Raw genomic sequence first — 24,818 nt, 5'->3', positions numbered from 1 at the left:
CGCCCCGGGCCTTCTCGACGCATCGCACCTCCTCCATTTCGCGGCTCCGCCACGCGCACACCACAAGCAGCAACGACGCCATGCGGTACCTATCCTTCACATCTCTGCCTGTATGAGATGCGCATCCACTGAATTTTACACGCGACGTATACGGCAAACCCTTTGGTACAGGCGTTTAGGACACGGCGGCATTAGCTTCGTCAATATTGTGGATAATTTTCGCATCAATTTCATCTTGTTACACGCCATCCATCGCACGATAACATTACGAGACCAGCAAACTTCCCATTCGATCGTCTCTGAGCTGCGTCCCATACCACCCACCTCACAACAGATCTACCGCTAGCATCTCATGAACAGCTCCATCAAATCTCATCGAGACCTCGCCTCAGTGAAATACTGTATGCGGGAATGTCTGTTGCCCCGTTCGCGATCGCGACCTCGCGGATCATGGTGTATAGCATCTTGGTCTTGGGCCAGCGCGCCCGAGGCGGCATTGTGGCTCCCCTGCTCATGAGCAATTCCAGTAACTCCTTGCTGTTTCGGTTGAGAGCAACTTCCATCGGCGAAACCGTCTCTGTGGACCGCTGGTACCTAGGAAAGGCGCCATTGACATCTGCACCTGCATCCAGGACCGCGGCGACGACCGGGATGTCGCTGACCTTGATGGCGCAGCAGAGGAAGTTGGTGAAAAGGGTTCCGTCGTTGATGTCCAATTCTTCGTCGTCCAGAAGCAAGTTGACCATGTCAACATTACCAGTACGACATGCAATTGTGAAGAGGCGATTATTGACCAGGCTGCCTGATGGGTTCAGGCGTAGAATAGACTCTACTACGTCTGTGTTTCCATTCTCGATACCGATCTCGAGCCACCCGTTGTACGTGCGCTTCTCAACCCTGCGGAATATTGTCTGGCGGAACTTGACAAGCTCATCCACGAAGCGTGTATTGCCAGCCCGGATAGCGGAGCAAATCGCTTCTGCAAAGTTGTAGTCGTAAGGACCTAGAGTATCACGTTTGACCGACTTCTTGAGGTTATTCAGGTGGTGTAAGACTGCATCGAAAAGCTCGTCGTGTTTCGAAGTCACAGCCATTACCAGAGGGCCTTCGCCGAAGGTCGTGTAAGGAGACCAAATCGCGGGAGGCATTTGCGCTAGCAGAGGGCGAATCAAGTCAATTGCCTGAGTCGACATAGCCGCTACGATCTTCTCCCAGTGGTGAATGTCCGCGCCGTTTTCTGGATTGTTCCTCAACTGAATGGCTGGGTGGCGGTAGGAACGCCTCCAATTCATCATCATATACATTACTTCGTCAGGACCAGTGACTCGGACAAGACCTTCAACCATGCGGGTCTCAGTCTTCTTCCGCTGCCCTTCTGGGATTGAGAGTTCCGAAACCAAATAGTCAATCATTCGGTGGATCGTATTGAGTAGCCGGTTGTCGACATCGGCGGGCTTGTTCAGATGGGCAAGTATATACGTTGTGATGTTGGCAGTGATGACTCCCGGGATCAATCCAACGATATGCTTGGGCTGATTGCTGAGCAGGTCATGCTTGATTTCGCCAGCGAAAGTGTGACAAACGCTTCGAAGTTTCCAAGTGGCCCTGGGGCTATCCGAGTTGAGCGAGTGGATGATGTTTTGGAATATCTCCGTGGGTAGATCCAGAAGTTGCGCCATGTTGAGTTGTTCTTGCGCTCGGTTGATGTCGTATACGGCGACTGGGTCGTTGGAAGATAGAGAGTTATATGTGGAAGAGCTAGTGGCTGGGGGTTACACTTTGTCAAAGACGCTAAACAGCGCGCTAGTGCTATATCAAGGTGTCCGTGTGAAAGGCCTTCGCCCTACCTACGGTAGGCCCAAGCGCTGAAGAGTTTGGTCACATTCACTGCCACCATTACGAGAAGTGGCTCGAATTCGTGCCACATAAGTAGGGTTTGCTGCATACATAATATCAGATCTTAACAAGTAAACAGCTTCCAAGATAATGTATCCTTCTACTAGGCATTTCAGGCGGCAGGATATGGGAACGATGGTCTGTACCGTGGTAGAAATGGAATGAAATAGTTCTTGGGGTAATTCTGTGCTAGGCCTTCAGCGATGATGGTGGGTGTGTGACCCTCGCTACTTGAAGCCTTACCAACTAGATACGCTTGCACCATGTGTACTCGCATAGTCTGCCCATCTGCAACTCATAGTACCAAAGTATACCCCTGCGCCCTTGACCCACCGCATATAATTGCCATGTTTGACGTGCACCAGTGATAAGGTATCTCTTGCTTTCCATGCTGCAGATTTCCATCAGCTGCGTATTAACCCAAGGATGTACCAGAGGTTGCAATACCGTAAGAGCGTGGCTGTGCTTTTACTTGGTAGTTATCTTCTGTTTGGTGACAGCGTTCTGCAGGACGTTACGCATCTTTTTCGATGTCGGCCAAGTGCTGATAGGAGGAACCTTCGCTCCGCATTCGATCAAGCAGACTACTGCGCCGTATTTCTTGAAATGAATGGCGTACTCCAGGGGTGTAATGGCACCGCGATTCCTAAGACGATGTCTGTCCATGACAAAGCCAATGTCTGCACCAGCTTCGGCCACTGCGCGAATGGTGGCGACGCTACCGACTCTTATGGAAACTGACAGTGCTGACAACTGGGAGCTCCTTGAGTCTAGATTCATGCTTCCGTACTTGATCATGGTGCTAACGATAGCAGGGTTACCGATTTTGAGACCTTGTTCGAAGATATCAGAGTTGACTCGTAAGGGCTTCGCGCCTGGTGCGGCTTGGAGAAGAGCTTTGAGAACCTCGGTGTGTTGTGAGAGAACAGCACGAAGAATCCATGAATGGAAATGTGTGTTGTCACAAGGGACCAGGTAACGATGGAGATAGCTAAGTAGCAGGTTTACCATGTCGAGGCGGCCATGCATGATAGCTAGCTTCATAGCGTCGAGAACGCTGTATGGAGAATCTTGCTTGGTTACCTCATCCCTCTTGAACCTCCGAGACTCATCCTGATCCAGACACTTCATCATTATCATGATCATATTCTGGTCATCCTGCGGAACACAAGCTACCATCGGGTCGCCAAGGCCTCCCAGCGGGAGTGACGCAGGGACCTGGAGTAGTAATTTTGCGACTGTGTCATGGGCACCTACACTTATCGCAGCTATGAGCTGGTCGCGAATGGTGATATCTCGGCTCAGTTCTTTGCGCGAACGCTCGTACCGTTCCTTTTGCCAGTGGGAGGGGAAGTCGCGCCACCTGACCGAAGTGTGGTTAAACCTCCAGATGAAGGTGAATGGATCTCGACAAGTGTGCGCAACCGCGGCACAGACTTCCAAAAGTATGTTTCGGTCATGGAGCTTGTCCGTATCCTCCAGTGCCTTCGTAGCATATTCGACCATCTTCTGTATCTTGGCGGGAAGCTCCGGTAGAACATCTCGCGGAGTCTTAACGTGATAGGCGAGGTAGTACTTCAAGTTCTCTTTGTTCTTGAGTACGCGGAGATCGGGCGAATTAAGGAATGCCTCTGCAGGTTGTACAGCTAGAACGTTCTCGCTGATCTCTTGATCGAATGTGCCTATACAATGATCAGCATTGACTGCACATGCAACCAAGGCGATGGGGAACTTACGGCACACGTGACGCATCTTCCAAGACCCGGCCACACCAGCGTCGCTGACGAGGCAGTGGACGATGCGCTTGAAGATCTCAGGCGGAAAGTCGAGCAAGTCCATCGCAGTGACTGAAGTCGTTGCTCGAAGCTCGTCACTTCTCGAATCTGGCTCATGTTAGTACATATCGCAATCAGGCCGACGGTGATTATTTACGTAGGGCTTTCAGTCCTTGCAATCGCGACACAGTGTGGTGGAGGAAGGAAGGAAGCAGAGTGGGCTGCCTCAACAGGGAAAGGGCCTGTGTGCCAAGCTTTCCTGGTCCAGGCAGAGGTAAAGGTAGTCGCAACCGTCGATCACCTCGACTTATGTATAGCCCTGGCAACTGCAATTCGAGGCGAGCGCGACTTTGATGACGAAATAGGCCGTCATAGGTACCAGGCAGCCATGATTTTGAGCAGAAAATAATGACTTCTAAGATAGGTACAGTACGAACCCCAGCGCCCGCAGATCCCATAAGTAAAATAGTAAAAGAACGTGTCCAAAGGGAGCTGCCCGCCGTCATCGCAAATGATCTAGTATGGTCGTCCAATCGTATGGGCTAGATGATGGCTCCAACCTTGTGCTGCGCCTGATATTTCTCGATATCTTCCTCGCTCATTCTCTTGAAGCGCTTATACTTTAGGACATGTTTGCCTCCATCTTGGCTGATCTTTGCTTGTCGCAGCACCTCGTACGTAGCCTCATGCATTGGCCAGCCCTTCATGTTGGGCAGACGTGCGCCTGCATTGATCAGACGCTAAGTTATAATCAGATTCTTCTTAACAGTGTATTATACTTATAATTTCTCTTATTTATAAGAGTATCTTTAGTGCCTTGTGCCTAATTTTGTAGACTCTGTTTAGTAAAAAGACGTTAAAAGACGCCTAGCTACTATCTTAGAACAGCTAGAAGATTTTAAGATTTTAAGATATTTAGTATATATTACTATTAGTACTAATACTTATACAAACTATAACTATATATATTTATATACTTCTAAGTTTACGTAGTAGTTAAAAACTATACACTATACTAATTACTTAGTAAGATAATATAGTAGTAATAGAAATACTATACTAGGCCTTATAGTATCTATTCTCTAATAACTATAATATAATAACTATTTTTTTAAGTTTTAATAAAAGTTATAGTAGTTTATTATAGCTACTATCTAATAAATAGTATTTTACTATATAAAGTAACTTATAAATACTATATCTTTACTATTTTAGCTTTTATTACTTTTATAAAGTATTTTAGCTAAAGTATTTTTTTACTAAAGTATAGCTTTTTATAAAGCTAAAAAGAGAAGTAAATTTATTATTTTTTTTACTTTATATACTTAGTTATAAATAATAATATAGTAAATAATTAGTAGTATCTTATTAGTAAGATTATTAATAAAATAGTCTTTAATAAAATAGTTTTTCTAGTTTCTATCTTTTATAAGTAAGAAACTATAACTACTAAAAAGCTTATATATTTTACTAATAAGCTTCTTAAAAGTAAAAGTAAAAAAAAAAATAATAAAAAGTTTTGCGCTAGCTATATATATAATAAAGATAATAGAGATAATAAAAATAGTAATATTAAAAATAAAGGTAATAGAAATATTAATAAGTCTAGTGTATAGCTTTATACTAGTAAAGTAGCTTTTTAAAGCGCTTATAATAGCTTTTAGTATAGTATAAATATAGTAGTTTATAATAGCTTTTATAATAGCTTCTAAAATAATAACTTTAAGAGAACTTATAAAGTAATAGTAATATATTTAAAAGAAAAATAATTAATATAGTAATAATAAAGAGCTTAATTAAGCTTTAGTAAGTAAAGTAATATAACTAGTAATAAGATTAGCTTTAGACTTACTAACACTAGAAGAACTTATAAAAGAAGTATTAAGAATATAGTTAAGAGCTTATTTAATTAGTATAGCTTTTAGTATTAGATTTAAGCTACTATTTATATCTTTAATAAGTCTTTAGATCTCTAATTTTACTATAAGCTATAAAATAAAAATAAAAATAAAAATAAGAATTTTATAAGCTAAAATTTTAGTATTTTATTACTTTATAATTTATAGCTTAGTTAGTTATAAGCTATTAAGAATATATAATTATATTATAATTCTCTCTACTATAATATAAGTAGACGTTAGTATTTATAAAATAGTTACCTTACTACTTTAAATTTTAAAAGCTTTAACTATACTAGAAGTAGTAGTACTAAAAACTTAAGTCTTAGTCTACCTAACGCTTATACCTCTAAATATAAGATTTTAATCTTTTTAAAATACGTCTTTTTATATACTAGTAATAGATCTTACTCTTTTTAAACTAGCTTCTACTATAGAATTATTAGTTTACTAATAAATAAAAGTATTTTTTTATTAAAGTTATTAATATTATAAAAGTTATAAGTAGCTTATTTTACTTTATATTATTATAGTATTATAAAGTAAAGTAAATAGTAACTATAAAATAAAATTACTATATATAAATATAAGTTAAAAAAAAAAAATATAAAAAGTAACTATAGTAAGTATTACTTCTTAAAAATATAATATATATACTATAGCTATTAATATAATTACTATTTTTTATATAAATACTTAGCTTACTTTTAATAGTAAATTACTACTACTTAGTATTTTTTTATAACTTTTAGCTTTTTTAAAGTTTACTATTATAATAAAAAAAGTAGTAAAATTATAAGCTACTTATTACTAACTTATTATTATTTTTAAAAGTAGTACTTTTTTTAAAGTTTAGCTATATACTAAATAGTTATATAATACTTAAAAGTATAGTTTTATTCTTAATAAGTATTAAAGTATATAAATATATATACTAAAAATACTAATATAAATATAAATATAGCTAATATTTATAAGTATAAACTAAATAGCTAAAAACTTCTTAATTATTAAAAAAGTAGTAGTATTAAATTTTATTTAGTAACTTTAACTACTTAGTATTTAGCTTACTTAAGTAAAGTAAAATATTTTAAATAGTTAGTTTATAAATATAAACTAAAAAGTATAAATATTAGCTATTTTAGTAAGTTATAAAATTATTATAAAAAATAAAAATAAAAATATATAAAAAAAAGTATTATAGTGTCTTATACCTAATTTTGTAGACTCTATTTAGTAAAAAGATATTAAAAAACGCCTAGCTTCTAGGCTATCTTAGAATAGCTAGAAGATTTTAAGATTTTAAGATATTTAGTATATATTACTATTAGCACTAATACTTATATAAACTATAACTATATATATTTATATACTTCTAAGTTTATATAGTAGTTAAAAACTATATAATATAGTAGTAATAGAAATACTATACTAGGCCTTATAGTATCTATTTTTTAATAACTATAATATAATAACTATTTCTCTAAGTCTTAATAAAAGTTATAGTAGTTTATTATAGCTACTATTTAATAAATAGTATTTTACTATATAAAGTAACTTATAAATACTATATTTTTACTATTTTAGCTTTTATTACTTTTATAAAGTATTTTAGCTAAAGTATTTCTTTACTAAAGTATAGCTTTTTATAAAGCTAAAAAAAGAAGTAGATTTATTATTCTTTTTACTTTATATACTTAGTTATAAATAATAATATAGTAAATAATTAGTAGTATCTTATTAGTAAAATTATTAATAAAATAGTCTTTAATAAAATAGTTTTTTTAGTTTTTATTCTTTATAAGTAAAAAACTATAACTACTAAAAAGCTTATATATTTTACTAATAAGCTTTTTAAAAGTAAAAGTAAAAAAGAAAATAATAAAAAGTTTTACGCTAGCTATATATATAATAAAAATAATAAAAATAATAAAAATAGTAATATTAAAAATAAAAGTAATAAAAATATTAATAAGCTTAGTATATAGCTTTATACTAGTAAAGTAGCTCTTTAGAGTACTTATAATAGCTTTTAGTATAGTATAAATATAGTAGTTTATAATAGCCTTTATAATAGCTTCTAAAATAATAATCTTAAAAGAACTTATAAAGTAATAGTAACGCGTTTAAGAGAAAAATAATTAATATAGTAATAATAAAAAGCTTAATTAAGCTTTAGTAAGTAAAGTAATATAACTAGTAATAAGATTAGCTTTAGACTTACTAACGCTAAAAAAACTTATAAAAAAGAGTAAGAATATAGTTAAGAGCTTATTTAATATACTAGTGTTATAGTTTAGAGCCTTATAAGTAGCCTATACGTCTACTCTATAGAGTATTTAGACTCTATAGAGTAGATCTTCTTCTCTACACTATAATAATATTATAATTTAATATTAACTTAATTATCTAAACTTAATATAACTTTTATATATTATTATAGTCTTTAAATTATATTAGTAACTCTAGCGTAATAAGCTAAGTTAGTTTCTAGTAACTCTATTAAAAACGCGCAATTAAATAATAATTATAATACTTATATTCTACCTAATGTATTAGCTATAACACTAAATAATATAGCGTTCTAGAACTCTAGCAGAACTCTACCTAACTAGGTTAGTAAGAAGACTAGTTAGAAAATAACTCTAGAGTCTACGTCTAAGCCTACTAGTACGCTATTCTCTTTACTAGTTATAGGTAGTAGTAGCGTTGCTAAAGTTCTCTTATATACTACTTTAACTATAGCTTTCTTAGCGCGCGCTATTAGTAGTAGTAGTAGCTTTCTAGGTTTAAAAGCTAAGTCTAGCTTTAGATTCTTTCTCTTATCTATATAGATAACTTAACCTACTTAGATATTAGGTACTATCTTTAGTAGTAACTTCTTTCTACCTCTTTTATCTCTACTACTACCTTACTCTTATAGTAATACTAATCTCTATAATACTAGTAATTTATAAATTCTAGAAAGCTTCTATAATAATAATAATAATAATATAAATAACTCTAGTAACGCGTTAAACTCTCTATACTAAGAGAACTTATAACCTTAAGCTTAGTAATTCTCTATTAATTTCTCTAAGAATAAACTCTCTAATAGTAGAGATACTATAGTACTCTACTATAAGAAGGTTTTATTTAACTCTAAGATTACTATACGCTATCTCTATAGTAATAATGTCTACTACGTATTCTTCTCTACACTATTAGCTTATATTAGCTATAATAGCGCTATATATAACACTAGCTAGTTTACTTATATAAAGAATACTAATATTAATAAGTTTCTCTAGAGTGTCTAGTAGTTATCTTACTTACCTTTCTCTACTACTAAGCTAACTATAGATACCTCTACTAACTAAAATCTAATAATACGCCTATATAATAGTTACGTAATACCTAAAGTAAACACTAATTATTATATTCTGTCTACCTATAAGTATAGCTCTCTAGAAGAAGAGACTTACGTTAGTAACTTTAATAAGACTATCTTTAAGAACTACTCTAATTAGAAAGCTATCTATTTTCTTAACTTTACCTTTAATACTATTTACGCTCTTTATAATAATATAAGCGCTTACTAAATCTATATTACTAAGCTTAAAGAGAATCTTATAGATAAAAAAACTACTTACTAAGAGTATAAATAAGAAGTAAATAACCTTATTTATAAACTAGGTATCTTTAAGAGTAACTTTAAATAGTCTAATAGTTACTTTATTAACTTATAGAAATAACTCTGTACCTTATAAGGTAAAGCCTATAGTAATTACTAGTAGAATAAGTAACACTTTTAGAAAGCTACTTATAAGCTTACTAAGGCTACTACCTATAAAAAAGAGTATAAGAAGCTATACTTCTAAAAGTATACTAAGTACGCTAAGGTCTATAAAGAAGCGTACGTTCTGCGTAGATAGCTTATAAGTTAGCTTACTAATTCTAATAACTTAGGCTCTAACTCTAATAACTTAGAATCTAATAGCTTACTTTATTTTCTCTATAAGAAAGCCTATTAATAAGGTAACTCTAACTAAACTAATTATAGTTTTATTTCTCTTGCACGCTAGAACACTTCTAAGTTCTCTACTACTATAGTAGCTTATAATTCTAACTACTAATATATAAAATAACCTAAGCTTTTTACTTTTATAGAACTAATTAGCACTAAGCCTAGCGCGTATACTAAGTAGAAGTTAGATATTATAGAATAGTTCTGCGCTTACCTATATACGTTTAAAGATAATAATATAGAGTAACTAGACTACTTCTATAATAAGGTTACTAATCTTACTTAGAATAATATTAGTAATAAATAGATTATTCTAGAAGAGAAATAGACTTTCTCTTAGTAGATATAGAATATTCTAGATAAGTGCTATAGTAGTATAAATACCTATATTAACGCCTAGATCTTCTATAACTATAAGGCTAGTATAAAACCTAGAGAGCTTATTAACTCTTACTTTATCTACTTTAAGGCTAAAGTTACGCCTTTAAAGTAGAGTAATAAAAAGAAGCTCTTTTAGTTAGCTAAGAAGCTTTCTACTATATAGAAAACCTAAGTAGAAACTCTTCTTAATAATAACTAATATAATAATAATTAGTAAGCTTTCTCTAAGAAGTTATATTACATAGAGTAGCTCTATACTACTCTTTACCTAACTACTAACACTAGTTAGAGCTCTAACACTAGTAGTAATACCTACACTTCTACTAGTGTTACTATTTCTAATACTAACGCTACTATAGGTACCTACACTTATCGCGTAGTTATAAATATCTACGCTAGCTAGACACTTATAGAGACCTAGGTTCTTAGTAATATAGATTACTACTATAAGTACTACTATAAAGAATATACTTCTAGGTCTAATAGCGCTCTCTATAAGAATAAGACTAAGCTTACTTTTATAGGTTACTTCTTAGAAGTTCTATAAGCACTTAATAAGGCCTATAAGAAGAATAGAGAATTTATTCTATAGGTGTCTATTTACGTTAACTTAATATAGAGTTCTATACTTCTAGCTACTACTAATAGCTCTACTAACTATTTAGAAAACTAGTAGTCTCTAGTAATAGTTACTTCTAGAGACCTATCTAGTATAAGTTATCTAATAAAATAAAGAAGCTCTCTTATACATTCTTAATATCTTCTATACTATCTTCTACTATTTAAGACTATAATAAAGATAATAATAAACTAGACTCTACTTTAAAAGCTATTCTAAATTAAATTAAGATTTTAAAGTAGCCTTCTTATCTAATAGTTTATATATCTACTATTATAGCTACTACTATACATAGTAATATATATCTCTTTTTTATAAAATAATAGTTAGTTTTTAAAGAAATTATATCTTCTCTATTACAACCTTTTATATATATTAAAATTATAGGTAACTTAGATTATACTTCTATCTTTATTAATAAAATCTATACTTACGTAAATTACTATAATCTTATTTCTTTATATATACTATATAGGTGTTAGAGAGTATAAAGATATATTACTATAAGAACGTAAGGTAATTAGTATAGGTAAGAAAGTATATAGGCAATAGTTTTAGTAGAAAAGAGTTCTATTATAGAGAGATTCTATTATCTAAAGTATTATATAAGAGTTTAATACTAAAAAGTATAAGTAAAAGATAAGATAGTAGATAATAATCTAATTCTAAAGAGCTCTTATTAAAAGACGTTCTCTCTTTAGGTAATTCTTAAGTTATTAAAGATCTAATTTATATAAGAACACCTTGTATACTAGCATAAACCTTCTCTTTCTAGTAGTATAGTTCTATTATACTATCTAGAACGTGTTAATTACTTATAGTATAAAGAAAAGATAAAGAAAAAATATAGAAAAGAAAGTAAAAAGTAAAATAAATAATTAAGTAGAGATATTAGTAATATACTACTATAGTGTAGGTAGTAGGTAGATTTTAGGTAAAATAAAAAGCTTACCTAAAATCTAAGTACTAGTAATGTTACTAGTATATTTAGTCTACTTTACGTTTTATCTACTATAACGTAGTTTAGATAGGCTAGTAGTAGAAGCTAATAGAGCTAGTGTTAGTATTTTAAACTAAGAAGAAAGTAGTAGAACTAGTAGTAGTAATATTATTAGAGAGTGTAAGATGCTAGAAAGTAATAATAGACTAGACGCTAGACTACTAGTGTAAGCCTAAGAAGTCTTAAACAGAGAGAAAGAAGTAGATATAGTATTAAGGTTAGCAGCGTTGTAGAAGTAGTAATAAATATCTAGTTCTATATTAATTTTATTAATAAAACGTTTAATAGTATCTTCTATACTATAATTATAATTTTAAATATACTACTATCTCTTATAAGAAAAAGGTATACTCTTATTAGTAAAAAAAAAAACGTCTAGATATTTACTATTAGTGCTCTTAGCAAAGGTAGCCTTTTTAAGCTTCTTAACTATTAGCTATAGTATCTTAATCTCTCTAATAATGTACTTACGCTCTTTTTAGATATACTCTAGAATACTATTTTTATTCTTACTAAGAAGTTTATAGATCTTCTTATATATAAGAGAGTTATTCTAGAAGACTTGCGCAAGAATAGCTTTCTAGATCTAGAAAAAGAAGTTAATATATATATTTACTAAGAATACCTACTTAATACTACTATACTTATTATAATATCTAGATAGTGTTATAGAAGGTACTATAAGATTGTAATAAGCCTTTAAGATCTTATTATACATTTCTATAGCTAGAATTTCTATAATACTCTAGCGTACTATAATATACTATAGAAGAATTATTTAATAGATCTTAGTTACTAGTTCTATAGAGCTATAAGGCGTTATAGAGTAGATAATGTAAACGTCTTCTTCTCTATAAATAGACTTCTTCTACTTTACGCCTAGCGCTATTACTTATACTTCTTACGTCTAATTAATATTATTATACTATTCTTTAATAAGGCTAGTAGAATTCTTCTTAGTAGTTTTACGCTATTATAAGTACAGCTCTATATATTAATAAAAGCCTTCTAAGACCTCTATATAGTTCTAAGAGTTCTTATTATTAATTAAGACTAATTCTTAGATTATATCTATACTTTAATCTTAAGTGTAAGTAAATAATAGATTAAGATTAATATAGTAGAAGAACATCTTATTACCTAGTATAGTGTACTTAGCGTAGTAAGAGTAGAAAACTATAGTATATTCTTTACAAAGTACTAAGTAGAGTATCTAGTAATAAAAGTTAGTATAGATAGCTTATTAAATAAGAGAATAGTATATAATATAAAGCTAGCTAAGGTTCTTATTACTATTAATGCGTTAGAGGTAGTAATAGTATATCTTAAAGAATTTTTTAATAATCTTCTTAAGTTTCTTATTATTAAAGAATAGCTACTTAAAGTTCTCTATAGTAATATTACTCTTCTACTTAAAGTCTTCTACTAGCTTACTCTAATCTATCTTTTTACTAACCTCTTTCTAGAAAGAAATTAAGTATAAATTATAAGCTATCTAAGAATAAAAGTAATAGCTAAGAAGATTAGAGTTTTGTTTACTAAGCTTATACTGCTTAATAAAGAGAATAGATATAACTAGATAGGTTTAGAGTTTATACTACTTATCTTAGAAAAGATATAAAAGAAGAAGAATATTATTTATAGCTTTTATATTTATAGCTTACTTAAAGAGACCTATATAGGTAGCTGTTACTTATATATAAGTCTAATAGATATAAGTACTATTAATTAATAAGCTATTAGAGTAGTAACTAATATAGACTTCTTAATACTACGCTTAGATAACTTTAATACGTTTATAGTTATTAAGTTTAGTATACTTAGAGTAGCTATTAAGAATTAGTTAAAGAAAATTAGAAGTTCTATCTAGATATTTATAGTTCTTAGCTATAGTTAAAGCCTTAAGCTTATTAGAATTCTAGTCTTTATCTTCTAAATTATCTTTATTAAGTGTAGTATCTATCTTCTTAGATAAAGATTAGTAAGCTAGAGTAGATTTTAGAGTACTAGCGCTAGGTAGTAGTAGTAGTAGTAGAAGGCTAGTTTATATACTATAAAGCCTTAATTTCTATAACTTAGCTACTACTACTCTCTTCTTAACTACCTTAAGACTAGCCTAGCACTCTTAGTGTACTTACTTCTCTAGGTTTATAGAAGAAGTAACTAATCTAGCTCTATCTAGTTACTTTACTCTAATCTTCTTTAGCTCTACTTTAATATAATTACTACTTTTATTAATTACTCTTAACTTATATAGAGATAATCTAAGTTCTATTATAATAGAGACAGCTAATTAATAAGTAGAGTAAAGCTTTATCTAGTATTTAGCTATAGTATTAGTAATTATTACGTTATTACTACTATAAAAAGTGTACGCAATCTAGTAGTTCTTATTAGAATATCTATTAGCTATATATAAAAAGATATATTACTAAAACTTATATTAACTATTATAAGTACTATCTTTCTTATACTTATAAGTAAAAGAAACTATAATATTTCTAGTAGTAAGACTAAGTATACTTAGTGTTATACTACACTTCTTATAGTTCTTTTTTAATACTTTAACAGAATACTTTAAAAGAGATAGTATTTTAGAAAGTAAGTTCTTCTTAGTAAACTAAATAGTTATCTTAATAGAATCTCTTAAGATAGCCTAGTCTTACATAATAATATTAGTCTTAGTACTTTTGCGTAGAGTATAGATATAAATAGCTACTACTTAGACTAAAAAAAGAGCTACATTACTAATATCTAGACGCCTAAGGTAGAACTATATATTAGATATAGTCTAGTAGTTATATAGAACCTTACTTAAAAAGTAAAAGATATAGCTTATAAGACTAGGCTCTAATACGTTAACGCTCTTAGTAGTAGTAGTTAGCTTTATAATACGCTTATCTTTAGTATTCTTAGCTTAGCTTAAGACTTAATACTAGCTATTAAATACTTTAACACTACTATACTTATCTATAAGCTCTAGTAGCGCTTTAACTATATTAGATACTTTAAGAATAAAGTTAGTAATCTAGTTAAATAGAAAGGTTACGTTAGTTATAAACGTATTAAGAATAACCTTCTATTACTTAGAAGACTACTATTTAAAACTAGTAATAAACTCTATTACCTTACTATTAATATTTAGATTCTAGAGATTCTAGTTCTAGGCTAAAGTAAGAACTTAGTTCTTAGCTTTAGTGTATAGAGCCTAAATAATTACAAGAGTGTCTTTCTTTAGTTATAAACTAGAAGAAGTAGTAAAGAGAGAGCTAGTATTACTTCTAGAGGCTTAACTATAAATACCTAAAGTAGTAAAATTCTTAGTTAGACTAAGTGTGCAGAGCTTAAAAGATAGACTTTTCTAAGAAGAAGTCTCTTATAAAGAGAAGCCTTAGCTATAAGAAAAAGTTAACTTTCTAGTATCTATAGCTTTACTTTTACTCTTATTTTTATTACTAGCTATCTTCTACTAAGCCTCTAGTAGCGTAGGTGTTTTTCTTTAGTAATCTAAGTCTAGCTTTTATAAAGAAACTCTTACTAAACTAGCTTATAGTATAGAACTAATAGTACTAAGCTTATATATATATATATAGTTACGCTTATACGCTTATTTATAGAATTAGTTATAAGTATAGTAGGCTAAGCGCGCGCTCTTATATATAGAGTTAATAGTAACTAGAAGTTATAAAGAAGGTTTAGGTAGCCTATAGGCTTATTATAGTTCTTTACGCTAGGCGTAGTAGTTATAGTTATAGTTATAATTACTAAGATAGAAAATAAGAAAGGTTAAGTTAATAAAGAGAGAAAGAAGACACAGTCTACTTCTAAGAGGTAACTATAGTATATAGAGGTAAAAAGAAAAGATTAAGAAGGTTAGAAAAGAAAAGAAGAAGTAATAGCTAAGAAGAGGTATATATATATACATAATTAAGAGACCTCTATCTATTATAGTATTGCAATATTATAATATTAATAGGTAAAGTTAAGAGGTAAAATTATAGTAAAAGTAAGGTAATTAATTATATAATTAGCTATTATACTTAGTAGTGTTCTTGCGTGTATAATAGTATTAGTAAATAGATAGCGTTGTATTATTATAGTAGTAATAACTAGATTTTAGATAAAATTCTAATCTACCTAAAATCTATATATTAGAACTATTTTAGCCTATAATTATTAGAATTATAGCTAAAAGACTATAATAACTATATAAATATAGTTTAAAGAGAGTTTAAAGCTAGACAGAATAGTTAAAAGAGTAATACTTATTATAATTAGCTCTAGTATTTCTAATATTAAAGTTATAAGAAAGCTATAATACTTATAGCTCTCTTTCTTATTACCTTTAAGAGCGTATAGAGGTAATAGAGTATTAGTTACTAGAGATAAGGTAGTTATAGTTATTATAGTAGTTTCTAGGTAGTTACGCGTAGAGTTGTAGCTAGTTATTACACGTAGAATTATAGCTACTATATTCTCTAGGCGTTCTAAGTATGTTAAGATAGTAGTAGAATAGATACGTTCTTATCTATCTAGTAGTAGTTACTTTCTAGAGACCTAACTATAAGTAGACTAATATAACTAGAAATTACTATTCTAAGCTCTAATTTAAGTAGCTTAAGAAGCTTAGAATAGTAAATTAACTAAGTCTAGGTAGTTATTACTAGGTAAAGGCGACGCCTTAGTAGTTGTATAACTCTATAGTCTAGTAGACTAGTAGTAGAAAATCTAATATAAGATAGAATATAGTAAAGTAGTAAGAATAGTAGTAGCTATCTTCTTTACTTTATCTTAAGATTTATAGTACTTATACTTTACTAAGAGTATCTAAACGTATACTATCTAGCGCTTATAAGAAAAGATATTACTATATATAGTAAACTTTTTATCTATATTATCTAGTATTAATATTATAGTAGAGAAGTTAGAGGTAGTAGAAAGTACTTAGAGTAGCGTTTACCTTAAACTCTAGTAGTAGCTTTTAGCTAAACGCTGCTATAAGCGCTACGCTACTTTTATTACTACTTATCTTATAGTCTATAATACGTTTATCTAGTATAGTTTAAGACTATAGAGAAGTTAGACGCTTTCTTTACTAGTAGTAGTAAGAGTTAATAGAAGCTAGAAAGAAAGTATAATAAGTAGAAACTTATTATTGCTATTAAGGTATAAGTGTAGTAAAAAAGAAGCTAGAATAAATTAAGGTTAAAAGTAAGAAGAGCGCTATTTCTTTAGTTTTAGTAGAACTTATAGAATACTTCTCTATAAGACTAATGTAGTTTATATATATTTACAATATTAAGATTCTTTATAGTATAGTTAACGTAATAGAAGAGAAAGAAATAAAAAAAGAATAAAGAAGTATACTTTAAATACTTAGTAATAGTAGACTATATATTCTTAAAGAGGCTTTTAGATAAGAGAGTCTATAGTAGACTTTTTCTTCTTTTTCTTAAGTAAAGGCTATTCTATAGCCTAAGTTCTTTCTCTATCTAATGCTAATAATATATTAGAATTAGAGAAAGAAATAAAGTTTAGTCTAAATACTCTCTATTCTTCTTCTGTAAGGCGCTTAGTAATAACTATACTTAGCTAACTAATAAGCCTTAGAAGAATACTTAGCTAGCTAATAAGTCTTAGAGTATTACTTACCTTTTCTTTCTTAAGTTATAGTTAGAAAGAGGTATTCTAGCTATCTTTCTTATTATTATTAATAGAGCTAGCTAGTACGTTAGCAAAGACGTTAGTATTCTTCTAGTTATCTAGATTATAGAGCTTTATCTAGCTATAATATTACTTAGTAATATCTTCTAGTATTTATTAGTAAAAGAGCTTTAGCCTCTTACTTAGAATAGTATATAGAAGTAGCATTCTATTAAGATTCTTAATCTAGTAAGTACCTTGCTCTAGCTATAGGCGTTAGATATAATATAAACCTATCTATCTAGCGTTAAGCTTCTTATCTCTAGATATATTAATCTTCTATATAGAGTTTTATAGAAGAACTAAGTTACTAAGTTAAAGCTTCTTGCAGCGTATCTTCTTAGTATTATCTTAATAATTCTTCTTAGCTTAACGTAGTTAATTAGTATAGGTAATAGTATTCTTAGTAAACTAGTTCTAGAGGTCTAGTTATATTACGCGTATTACTAGAAGTTATGCGTAATTCTTTACTTCTTAGAATAGAAGAGTCTGCTATATTAGAAGCTCTAATTCTAATAGTAGAACTAGGTTTTAACTAGTAATTAACTAGTATAGTAAATAGCCTATCTAAGACTAAGTAGAAATATAGTTAGTAAGAAGAATAGTAGGTAAGTTATTTACCTATAGGCCTAATAGCTTAGCAAGAGCATTAATAATAAGCTTATATCTACTCTTAATTTTACTTATAGCCTATAGGTTGTATAAGAATAACTAAATACGTTTAATCTTATAGTTAGCTATAAGATACTTTACTATCTTAGTAAAGTTTAGTCTACTATTAACTAAGAGCTTACGTATTATACTCTATTAATAGATAATATCTTTATAAATAAACTTAGTAATAGTACTAGACTTATTATTAGAAAGCGCTCTAGCCTCTAGCTATCTACTTAAGTATTCTCTAGTAATAATAAGATACTTCTTACCTTAGTAGTAAGGCATATAAACTATATTAATTATAACTAACTTCTAAATTACAAAGCTATATATATTAGTTAATATATTAACTCTTTTCTTAGAGAAGTAAAGCTAGTATTTAGAATAACACTAAATTCTTTCTTAAACATCTTTATATATATTAGGCTACTAGTAACGTTAGAAGAGTATAGAATATATAGTGTTAGTTCCGCAATAGCTAATAGTCTTATATATTAACTATATAGTTTATAAGTAGATATTAGTATTATTTATAACGTAGTGTATAGTAATATTTCTTAAAGTCTTATAGAAGAGCGCGTAATTACGTATAAAGAAGTTTAAAGCTCTCTTCTTTTATACGCAAAGCTTTTTTAGTATTATACTTTTAGAAATCTTAAGGTTAATAAGAAACTAGATAATCTATTTAGATTATTTAGTATACTTATACTTAAGTACTTAAGACGCTCTAATAGATAGTAGCTCTTCTTCTATACTTCTAATTATATAGTTAATAAACTCTTTAAGATTATTCTTAGATTCTTCTAGTAGAACCTAATTATTAGGTTTAGAGTAGTAAGAGAGAGTATCTGTAATAATGTTCTTTTTTCTAGAGACGTAGATAATGTTAAAGTTCTAAAGAAGAATAGTAGAGATCTACTAATTTATAACTAATTCTAGGTTATTAGTAGAAGAGTAATTAAGCTAGATAATAAGTATTACTATATTAGTTTTAATAGTAAAGTGTATACTATACAAGTATATATAAAACTTCTTTAAAGCCTATAGCACTACTTTATATTCTAACTTAGTAGAATACTAGAGACGTTCTCTTACTAACTAGAGTGTACTTTTAAATTAAATAGAGTAGTGTTTACTATTAGCCTATAGCTGTTTAAGATAAGCTTCTTCTCTATTTTAACTAGTATTAGTTATAAGAAAAACCTTATACTTTAATATATCTAAGTAGTTAAAGCTTACTAGCGCTAGCGCTAAATATATAGCATGTTTAAGTATATATATTACTTAATTCTAATCTAGACTCTACTTATACTTTATATCTCTACAAAGAAGATAGAAGAGAGGCTTAGTAATAGTAGTAAATTCTTTTATCTAGATATAGTAGTAGATATATAGTCTAAGAAAAGAGTAAACATTATATATATTATAGTAAGGTAGCTAGTCTAAAAGCTTCTAAACTTTCTTACTATTAGAATAGCGTTCTTTAGAGCTAATTTTATAGCTAATAATCTCTAGACGCTCTATAAGAAAGTAGCACTTCTTACTAAAGACTATTTTATTTACGCGTTTAACGTCTATAAGAACGTAGTTAAGTTAGAGAATGTATTTATAGACGTAGCGATAAACACTAGATCTAGCTATTTCTCTACTATAGTCTGCTTTAGAACCTCTATAAGTAATATTATTAATAAATACTATAGTGTTTAGCTAATAGTTCTTAAGAATTTTTATTATAACGCGCTAGAATACTATAACTAAGTTAGTTACCTCTATAACTATAGTATATAAATAAAGAAGACTAACTAGTATCTAAAAGACTATTATATTCTAGCTTATAGTGTAAAGAGTAATCTAATTATAACTAGAATAGAGATCTATAAGAGAGTTAATAAGATATCTAGTAAAGCGTTTAGAGAACTTATCTACTATTAGTAGTAGATTTGTATTATATATACTAATAGTATTAATCTTTTATATATTAGAGATCTATTAAGCTCTTCTATTCTTCTTAGAGACTAGGTACTATAGATTATAATACTAACTATTATAGCGTTTCTAAGTACCTCTATTAAGGCAAGTATTAGCTATATTAACTATAATCTACTTAAGCTTCTTAGAAATAGCAAAGTCTTACGCTTACTAAGCTTTGTGTTTAACTATATAGATCTTATATAGTAGGTATATATTAGAGTGTATTCTACTAGATTTAGTAAATTTCTATAATAAAGCTACTTCTCTATTATAGAGTATCTAGATAAAAAGATCTTTTTTCTCTTACGTAACTTATAATCTAATATAAAAGTTAGCTAGTTTCTTAGGTATAAGATAAGTTTCTTATAGAAATATAGCATATTATAGTTTAAAGATATTATTATAAGATTCTAGGTCTAGTTTATAAATAGATAGGTAAAGTTATTAACGCTAAATAGCTTATTTCTTTTAGTTTTTCTGTCTAAACTCTATTAGCTTATCTACTTAAGAAATATTAATAGGTTAAACCTTCTTGTCTATAGTCTTGTATAAGGTAGTAACCTTTAGTTACTAATAAGTTCTACGCGCGTAATTAAGCATCTTCTTATAGTTAATCTTATATATAATAGTGTACTTAGTAAGCTTTTATTTATACTAAATAATTAGCTTAGTATTCTTATTTACTTAAGGTACCTCTACGCTATTATTAAAGAGAGAGCGTATCTACTTTTTCTATATCTATTAGATACTTACTAGAAATAGTATGTTGTATTACCTAAAACTATATATTAAATTGCACTACGCTTTCTAGTATAGATACTAAACTATAAAAAAATCTTAAGGTAGCTCTAAAGTAGAGTTAGTTATAGTGCTAACTTATATGTATTTTGTAGCGTTATTATTCTTATTCTCTTACTTATAATCTATAGTAGAGAATAGGTGTATAGGCTTAGAGTCTAAGGTAATAAAAAAAACTAACTTAGTTCTATTCTTAGATTAAATATAATATTATACTCTACTAAATATATTATATTATATTCTAATATATAATACTGCACACTATAGTTCTCTAAGTATAGCTAAGCGTATAAGGTTTATAATAATATAGAAGGTAGTGTAAATAACTATAGTACTAATACGTATAAAGACGTTAAACGTAGTACTAATAAATAGCTTATAGCTACTATTAGTAGAGGTTACTTTTTATAGTAGGTTGCTAAGCTTCTATATCTAGTATTTATATAGTATTTTTAGCGCGCGCGCTGCACTAAAGCAAAGAATATTTATTTACGCGCTTATATTAATAAGGTATTTAATAGAATTACTATAAATATAAACCTAGGCCTCTAGTAGATCTATCTAGATAAACGCGCGTCTAGCGCGTCTCTATACTCTACGTACTACCTTAGTAAATATATAGTTAAGAGTATTACTCTATAAGTTACTATAACTAGTAACTTTATATTAAGTTTACGTATTTAAGTAGTATATATTAATAGTATTATAGAAGATATTAGTATTATATTAATATAACTATATAGTTAGTAGAGGTTATAATAGGTATTTATAGAAGTTATAATAGTAAAGTAAGAAAGTATAGAAGAGTGTATAGATTTTAGGTAAAAACAGAGCCTACCTAAAATCTATACTACAGCTAGCCTTAAAGCTATTTACTATTCTAATACTATCTACACTAATACTATTCTTTTTTAGAAGATTGCGCAATTAATTAGTAATATTATTCTAACTAATTAGGTTAGAAACTATTACTTCTTATACTTTCTAACTTAGAAGCGCTATTATAATATAATTAGGTTACTCTTTAATAAGCTTCTTAAGTTTTAGATTAGAAAGAGCGTCTAAGAACTTAACTACCTTCTTCTTACAGCCTTATAATAAATATCTAGAATTAGCTAATATACTATTATTAATATAGACATTAGTAGGTAGTTATATAACTATAAATAGTGTATTAAAAGCTTATAGAAGAAATAGCTACTCTAACTAACTATTCTCTAGCATTATAGTAGTGTCTAATACCTATAAGTTAGAAATCTATCTAATTATATTCTTCTTAAGTAATAGCTAAGAGCTTTATAATTACTTAGAGAGTCTACTTCTCTTCTTAATATAGCTATTATAAACTTAATTAGAGTTGCTAAGAATACTCTTATTTAGGCGTCTAATAGCATTACCTTTAGCGCTATAAAGAAAAGTAGTATTCTTACTACTAATAATAATACTATTAGAATTAATATTATTAAGTAGCTAGGCCTTCTTAGAGTACTTAACACCTTTCTAAAACTAGATAAACTACTATTAAGCGTTTTTATAACTAATATAATAGTCTAAGTAAGTAATTATATTAGCTAAGTTTAATTACTTAAGAATACGCTTAGAGTAAGAGTCTCTCTTAAACTTCTTAGAAAGAACACTAGACGTAGGCTATTCTATTATATTATTAGTAACGTTAAAATACTTCTTAATCTTAGACCTAAGCTATTTAAGCTTATAGATTAATAGAGAAGTACTAGAGATTTAGTTAAGATAATTGTAGAGTAGGCTAAAATAGTATATTTCTTACTTACACTTACTATTCTAATAGTAACTAATCTAACCTAAGTTATAGAAGTTATTATAGAGTTTATAATTAGTAATCTTATAACTTTTCTTATTATATATATAGTAAGTGTTAGTATACTTAGCCTTTTTATACTAAATAGTTCTTCTCTTAGAAGCTATATTTCTAGGTACTTTAGTAATAAAAGAACTATTATTTCTCTTAATAGAGAGCTCTTTCTTAGTTATATAGCCTATAAAGTATAGAGTATTATAGAGGTTCTTAAAGATTAGAGTAACTAATAAGTAGGCTATAAAGAAATAAACTATGTCTACGTTAAGTCTTAGTCTATTTAGTAATATTATAAGTTATTCTATCTTAGAATCTATATTAGAAGAAAGTAGAGATTCTTACTTCTTCTATTACTTCTTAAGATTAGTAATAATACTCTTTACCTTCTCTAGGTTAAAGGTAGCGCGCTTATTAGTAAGTATAATACGTCTTATCTTAGTATCTATACTACCTTATTTCTAGGTATATATATTATTAATAGTGTTATTCTTTCTATAGTGTTTCTTAAAAAAGGTATAGATCTTATCTATATAGTACTTAGCTTAATTATTACCTTTAGAAGCGTTAGGTATTATAAAAGTAACTATCTACTTATTATACTTTAGAAGTTTATAGTAGAAGAGAAAGCTAAGTTTCTTTTATAGAACTTACTTATTAGCAACATAGGCTTCTACTATTACATAGAAGTAAGTATAATACTTAGTAAGACTAAGTAGATTATTTATATACTTATAGATAAAAGCTTATAAGTATAAGTACTTACCTATCTTAATAGTAGTGTTCTTATCTACCTAGTATTTCTTTATATTTACTTTAAGCTTAGCTTAGTTCTTCTTTTTATAACTAGTAAAGAGCTTAATAATATAAGTAATAGAGTAATTCTTATTACTAATATAATCTAGAAGAATAGAGACTCTTATCTTATTAGAGAAGCCTTTATTATTAGCTTATTAGTTATAGTCTTTAAGAAACTTAGTAACGTTATTACTAGTAAAGACTAGAGCAGTGTATCTAGAGTAAACTATAGAAACTATACTATTAGTTACTATTATAAATAATAATATGCTCTCTACTTTAGAGATAGTTCTAGAAGTTAGTGTTTTTAGTATTAAAGTAGTTAAAGAAGTAGTAGATAAATGCTTAGAAGAAGAGATTGCTAGATCTCTTAACACCTTACGCTTCTTCTATTTCTTTAGTAGTTATTATAGTTTTAAATAACTTATAAAGAAGCTAATACCTCTTTACTTAATAGCTTAAATACTAAATATTATACTATAGAGATTATGTAATTAAAAGATAAGTTCTTAATACTTAATAGTGTTTAATGCTCTCTACCTAATAGTAGAGAATACTTTCTAAATACCTTTATAGTTAGTATAGCTTAGCGTTTTACTTACTATAATACTTTATTAGGTTATTAGTTCTATTAAACTATAGTTCTGTACTAGTGTATATTCTAAATATACTATTATAGTGTTATATTAACCTAGTTAGCCTAGCATTTTATTATACTTCTAATATTACTGTTTTAGATATTAGTTAAATTATTATTTTCTAGTATTTCTAAGTAGCTATCTTATCTGCGTAATTATCTTATCTAATGTTACTTAGTAGTAAGAACGTAGTTAGCCTAAACATAACTACTATTATAGTTCTAGCTAACTTAAAGAAAAGAGCTAAGTCTATACTTATTATATTTATAGTAGTTGTTATTACTGTATACGTTGTATTAGCGTATACTAACTACTTCTTATACTACGTAGTAGAATACATCTTTATAGACTTTACTATTTATATAGATATTAGAGAGTATAAAGATATATTACTATAAGAACGTAAGGTAATTAGTACAGGTAAGAAAGTATATAAGTAATAGTTTTAGTAGGAAAGAGTTTTATTATAGAAAGATTCTATTATCTAAAGTATTATATAAGAGTCTAATACTAAAAAGTATAAGTAAAAGATAAGATAGTAGATAATAATCTAATTCTAAAGAGCTCTTATTAAAAGACGTTCTCTCTCTAGGTAATTCTTAGGTTGTTAAAGATCTAATTTATATAAGAACACCTTATACACTAGTATAATACCTATATCTCTTAAGCTAGTAGATAGCTCTACTATTACTAGAGTTACTTATATAATTTATATTAACGTTTCTATAAACTTCTATAAAGAGTAAGTTTTAGTATATATTATAAAGCTTAGTAGAGTCTAAATAATACTAGATACGCTCTAGTTCTAGACCTATAACCTATAGATTAATTAGAAAACTATAACTTT

At 28.8% G+C, this 24,818-nt stretch overlaps 2 protein-coding genes across 2 annotated transcripts; both read right to left on the bottom strand.

Annotated features, from left to right (window-relative positions):
* Positions 1-365: 365 nt before the first annotated feature.
* J4E88_000620 (uncharacterized protein) lies at positions 366-1,679 on the bottom strand (the record flags this gene model as incomplete). The annotated part of the gene is made up of 1 exon (XM_049394294.1): positions 366-1,679. One exon carries the CDS (start codon positions 1,677-1,679, stop codon positions 366-368), a length of 1,314 nt encoding a protein of 437 aa, XP_049260123.1.
* A 685-nt stretch (positions 1,680-2,364) lies between these two features.
* J4E88_000619 (uncharacterized protein) lies at positions 2,365-3,735 on the bottom strand (the record flags this gene model as incomplete). The annotated part of the gene is made up of 2 exons (XM_049394293.1): positions 2,365-3,578; positions 3,633-3,735. 2 exons carry the CDS (start codon positions 3,733-3,735, stop codon positions 2,365-2,367), a joined length of 1,317 nt encoding a protein of 438 aa, XP_049260122.1.
* Positions 3,736-24,818: the final 21,083 nt, after the last annotated feature.

The sequence above is a fragment of the Alternaria novae-zelandiae genome (genome assembly GCF_023758075.1).
Source record: "Alternaria novae-zelandiae strain BMP 2774 chromosome Unknown scaffold_1, whole genome shotgun sequence".
NCBI lineage: Eukaryota > Fungi > Ascomycota > Dothideomycetes > Pleosporales > Pleosporaceae > Alternaria > Alternaria novae-zelandiae.
This window is presented reverse-complemented; position numbering and strand designations above follow the sequence as displayed.